A 6000-nucleotide genomic window follows, 5' to 3' on the forward strand; every position below is an offset into this window, starting at 1 on the left:
TGGCAACAGGCATTCAACTGTTTATTTTCTGCTTCCAATGGGCACAAGGAAAACACAAAGACCTGCACTGGCCATGAGAGTCTGGAGAGCCTTCCTGGGCATATTTTTGAAATGACCATGACTGGCCAAAGTTACAGTATCTATAATGCGGTTTATGCCATTGCACATACTTTACATCAGATGCACTCATCCAGGTCAAAACGCAGAATGATGGCAGGCAGAGGTGGGCTCGATCCTCCAAAACTGCAACCTTGGCAGGTGAGATTTCCTATTCAGAATAAACCTTTGCTTGGGGCTAATTTAATGGGCGATGACACACAGTCCATAGAATGAACACACAAGCACACACGCACACACGCACACACACACAAACACACCCTCTTCCAGCATTAACAATTCCCACATTCTTTTCTTTCTTTTTTCTTTTCTTTTTGAAATATTTTATTGGTTTTTACAGACACAAGTTTATATCAACAACGTTTATATACTCATTTCATGAGATTCTCTGAATTTCATTACTCCCTCCCTCCCTTTCAGGGGTCCTTCTATTTTATGTTATTTTTTGGAAAAACTACATGTCAATACATTCTGCCCAATTTCCATTTATCTAAATTAACAATGAACCTCTTTACTTTACAAGTGATTTGTAGAGTCCAGCTAATGTTTGGATTTGCTTACAATAATCTCTTAGGCATATTTCCCCCATTCTTTTTAAAAGTCCTTTTCTTTTGGTTCCTAAGTCTCGCAGTTAATTTTGACATTTTGGCATAATCTAGCATTTTGGCTTGCCATTCTTCCTTGGTCGTTATTGTTGTATCTTTACATTTATGGGCTAATAACATCCTTGCAGCTGTTGTTGCATACATAAATCGTCTTTTCTGTTCTTTTGGGATCTCAGTACATATAATTCCTAATAAAAAAGCTTCTGGGTTTTTTAACAAAAGCCCCCCCCCATTTTTTCCTCAATTCATTATATATCATTTCCCAAAATGATTTTGTTTTCTTACAAGGCCACCACATATGGTAAATGGTACCCACTTCTTATTTACATTTCCAGCAGGTATTTGAACTAACTCTAACCCTAACTTACTAGGAGTCAAACAGCACCAATACATCATTTTCATATAGTTTTCTTTCACTGTACAACAAGCTGTGAATTTCAGATCTCTTTCCAAAGCGTCTGCCCAATCTGCCATTTGTATATCATGCCCTAAATCTTTTGCCCATTTAATCATCACTGATTTAACCTGTTCATCCGTTGTATACTATTCTAGGAGCACCACATTCTTTTCAATACTTAACTGTTTTCCTTTTCCTTCAAGCTGAAGGAGCCACAATCAAGATAGGGCCTGTTCTTCCCTTCCAGTTGCAGGAATAGTTGCAGGAGTTGCATGTGGAAGCATCTCCTGCTGCAGTTTCTCCCACAGAAATGTCACCTTTTTGTGGAACTTGACAGTGTCGTGGGAGGAGTTGCAGAATGACCTGCTGTCGTATGTGTTTCTGATTCTGATATAACAGGAGTGGTGAAGAAGGAGGCATGTTAAATTGGGCCCCATAAGGTGTTAATTTCAGAAAGATGGTATCTAGGAAGAGCCTCCCCAGAACCTTCCGTGGGCATTATCTCACCATTTGACAGGGCACAAACCACAGATTTTGTCTCTCAGCACCCCAGTTAAATTGCAGTATGAGTACTGGGGGGGGGACACCCCTGTCAGTGGCGTAGCGTGGGGGTGCAGGGGGGCCGGCCGCACCGGGCGCAACATCTGGGGGTTAGGGTTAGGGGGCGCAAATCCACGGGTTAGGGGGCGCAAATCCACAGGTTAGGGGCGCAAATCCACAGGTTAGGGGGCGCAAATTACTTGCCTTGCCCCGGGTGCTGACAACCCACGCTACGCCACTGACCCCTGTATAGATGCTGAGCACCATGCTCCATTCCATAGAAAAATGGTTCTGAAACTAGACCTGTTTCGTTATCCACTTAATAAATGTGCTAGGTTGAGCAAGAGAAAGGGTATTATAAAGAATTAAGAAAACATTTGAAAACATTAAGGTTTGTTTCTACCCATGACTGCCCACTCATTCTGTCCACGAACAGCAACTATTTCCTAGAACCTTCATTTGTTTCTGTACTAAAGAGGATTGTATAGGGCTATTTTCAAATGTAATTACCTGGTCTGTTTTTTTAACTTGCTTCCAGTCATGTTCATTGATTATAGTGAGCCTGCAAGTTAAGGTCACTTTATGATGGTGAGCAGGGAAACAAATGGTGAGCAGGGAAAACCCACCATGAGCTTCTCTCCATTTCTTTGCCCCCTTCTCCCTGCACACCCACCTTGCAGGAGGGGCAGTTCCAGGGCTTCCTGACATGGCACCATTTTGCCTTTGTACACGGACCCCAGAGCTGAACCCTCACACAAGTGGCAGGCCAGCTGTACTTGCTAGAAATACTTATGTTCTCCAAATGTTGTAGACTGCACAGTTTTTGACTACTTTCCATTGTGTGAAATATGTGGATTGATACTTTCTCCTTTCTATAATTCATAAAAGCTCTCCTTTTTAAACTTTGCCTTTGTTTTCTTCTGCCTAGCTGCACTCATTCTTGAGGAGTATCTCCTTCAACAACAGTGCTGGTGACTTAGTGTCCTTTGATGAGAATGGGGAATTAGCAGGTGGATTTGATATTATTAACTGGGTTACTTTTCCAAACCAAACCTTCTCCCGAGTGAAAGTAGGAAAGATAGTTCCACAAGATTCACAAAACGTAGACTTCAGCATGGATGAGGGAGCGATCACATGGCACAGATCTTTTAATCAGGTGGGACCATTGGTTTTTTTTAAAAAATGAGGTATTGTTATTAAGAATACAAATTATAAGGTTAATGTAGACATTCTTTTTCATAATAAGCAAATTGTTTAAGTATAACCCATGTCCAACAAGTTATTCTCTCATCATACATGAGGTAAGTAGTAGATCTTCTTTAGAGTTCTGGTTTGAAAGTATAGAATGGTAATATATTCCACTATATTGCAAATGAACTATTGTTGGATTCCAACTCTCCTCCCCCCGATCATTGGCCAGGCTGGATTTCAGACTGAGGGGAGTCCAATACCATCTGGTGGACCAAAGGTTCCACATCCCTGATATATAGGATTTCAGTATAACATTTTAATACTTTGCACATGAATGTAGGAGTAAATCATGCTGAACCAAGTAAGATTTCCAGCTCAGAAGACAAGGAGAGGATAAGTTGCCCATTTGGTTTGAAAGAAGATTATCTTGTGGTGCTTCTCTGAGGTTAATGTATGTACTTCCTATTTTACCTTCTTTTTTAACTCCCTGTATTTCAAAGACTGTTGTCTTCTCTATCCTCTCTCCATCCTCCATCTTTAAAATTCAATATCCTTTCTCATTCACTCCCAATATTTACATTACAGTTTATTTATACAACACGCCTTTCTGGAATAATGTTAATCAGTTAGCTGATCTCTTCTCTTTGGTTAAAACTGTGTTGTTCACAAGGCACAAGAGAGCTACAGTTTCTCCTCTTTTTATGGCTAGGTGCTGCCCCTTGCCTTGTGTAATGATCACTGCCAGCCACGCAACAGCAGGAAAAAGAAGGAGGGATTGCCATTTTGTTGCTATGATTGTGCTTCGTGTCCATATGGGATGATTTCAAATCAAATGGGTAAGAGACATAATCTGCAAATTTGTAAAATGCTTCCTAATGTATATTTCAACTCTTTCCTTCTATTGGTTCAGTACTCCTAAAGAGTGTGGAATCGGGTGGTGCTGTGGGTTAAACTACTGAGCCTCTTGGGCTTGCTGATCAGAAGGTTGGCGGTTCGAATCCCCGCGACGGGGTGAGCTCCTGTTGCTTGGTCCCAGCGCCTGCCAACCTAGCAGTTCAAAAGCACATCAAAGTGCAAGTAAATAAATAGGGAAGGTAAACAGAATTTCCATGTGCTGCTCTGGTTCGCCAGAAGCAGCTTAGTCATGCTGGCCACATGACTCGGAAGCTGTACGCCGGCTCCTTCAGCTAATAGAGCGAGATGAGCGCCACAACCCCAGAGTCATCCGTGACTGGACCTGTCAGGGGTCCCCTTACTTTTTACTCCTAAAGAGAGCAGCAGCTGCATTGATATCTGGAAGAAAGAACAGATAGTTGGGGAAACTAGATCCAGAACTATTACAAGTGAGATCTGTAGAAATGGGTGTGGAATGTGTCTAGTGTAATCTGCCAGCTTCCTACATGCTACATCATTAGGACTGGATAGTTTTAGGTGTGTGAGCCGAAAATGGTCTCCTTACTCAGAACAGTCCTCAGCCCATCCTCTGAGCTGAAAGTGGCTGTTCTCAAGAATTCTCCATCACCATGAGGATCTCTCTGGGTGCTTTCCAGTGAGTCTGCTCTTACTATTTTGCACATTGAACCACTAAGGGTACAACCGAAGTCAATATTTCTGATTACTAATTCCAGATGAAGGACAGAGTAGATGAACAATCCATGCACCTTAGGCCCATCAAAATGTAGAAACTATTGCGGATTATGCATAGTGGCTGAAAATTGTATAAACTATTGTTAATATCCACTTATCTCTGATACGTTCACCAACTAATTAATGCCTTATTTGTTGGAACTCATATATCACACATTTGATTTTTTTCAGATATGGATTATTGTTTCCACTGCCAAGATGATCAATTTCCAAACAAGGACAGAGATCAATGCATCCCCAAACGCCAACATTTTCTTTCCTACGCAGAACCTTTAGGGTTCGTTTTAGCTTCCTTAGCCCTGGTCTTTTCTCTGGTCACAGCTTTGATACTTGGCGTCTTCTCTAGGAATGGGGACACTCCCATTGTCAAAGCCAACAACCGGGACCTCACCTACACTCTGCTTACTTCCCTCTTGCTCTGCTTCCTCTGCTCCTTGCTGTTCATTGGACAGCCTCACCCAGTGAGCTGCACTTTACGACAAGCTGCTTTTGGCATCGTCTTCTCCATTGCTGTGTCTTGTGTCTTGGCCAAAACCATCACGGTGGTTCTGGCTTTCATGGCCACCAAACCAGGATCCAGGATGAGGAAATGGGTGGGGAAATCTCTCACAAACTCGGTTCTTCTTGCTTGCTGCTCCGTTCAAACCAGCATTTGTGCTGCTTGGCTCTGTACGGCTCCTCCATTCCCAGATGTGGACATGAACTCTCTGATGGAGGAAATCATTGTGGAATGCAACGAAGGTTCTGTCGCGATGTTTTATTCTGTCCTGGGTTATCTGGGATTCCTGGCCATGGTCAGCTTCACTATGGCTTTCCTGGCCAAGAGGTTGCCGGACAGTTTCAACGAAGCCAAGTTCATCACCTTCAGCATGTTGGTGTTCTGCAGCGTTTGGCTGTCCTTTGTTCCCTCTTATCTGAGCACCAAAGGAAAGCAGATGGTGGCTGTGGAGGTCTTTTGCATCTTGGCCTCCAGTGCAGGTTTGCTGGGTTGTATCTTTTCTCCCAAATTGTACATCATTCTTCTGAGGCCTGACTTGAACAGCAGAGACCACTTAATTCTGAGGAGCAAATAGGAATGAACTTGTGTTGATGCTTTTAATTTTTGCATTGTTTGCTGGCATTTATTGGAAGAAAACCAGACAAAGTCATTCCTTTTATTTCTCAGCTCTTTCATCCTTTTGATTCTTTGAAATAGCCTCCTTGGCTACTTCTATACAGCATTTTCCATAAAGCCACTTCCGAGCTTGAGAGGAGGTGGGGTTGCGGGCCCACCCCCTCCTGTGCACGCGGGGGCTCGCTCTTAGCCCCCGCGAGAGCAGGGGAATCCTCAAGTGCGTCACGGACCCGGCCTGCCAATCGGCGGGCTGGGGAGGCGTGGCTTAGCCCATTTAAGGCTGGCGCGCCCGGGGACCGCACTCTTTTCCACGTTCCAGCTGATCCTGTCCTAAGCCTATGGAGGTGTGGGCCTAAGGCACGCCCCCGAGCGGTGACACCCGGGGGATC

The 6000-nt window shown here is 43.6% G+C and overlaps 1 protein-coding gene across 1 annotated transcript in view; it reads left to right on the forward strand.

Moving 5' to 3' along the window:
- The window catches only part of LOC308575569 (vomeronasal type-2 receptor 26-like), a gene marked incomplete at both ends in the record, with an annotated part of 51941 nt that extends 46371 nt beyond the window's left edge, over positions 1–5570 (forward strand). The window contains one exon of the mRNA XM_081174321.1: positions 4669–5570. Coding sequence (XP_081030447.1) covers positions 4669–5570 — 902 coding nt within the window. The remainder of the gene's footprint in view (positions 1–4668) is intronic.
- Between the last annotated feature and the right edge of the window lie 430 nt (positions 5571–6000).

This window comes from Podarcis bocagei (assembly GCF_964188305.1).
Source record: "Podarcis bocagei genome assembly, chromosome: 16".
NCBI classification, from domain to species: Eukaryota; Metazoa; Chordata; class Lepidosauria; order Squamata; family Lacertidae; genus Podarcis; species Podarcis bocagei.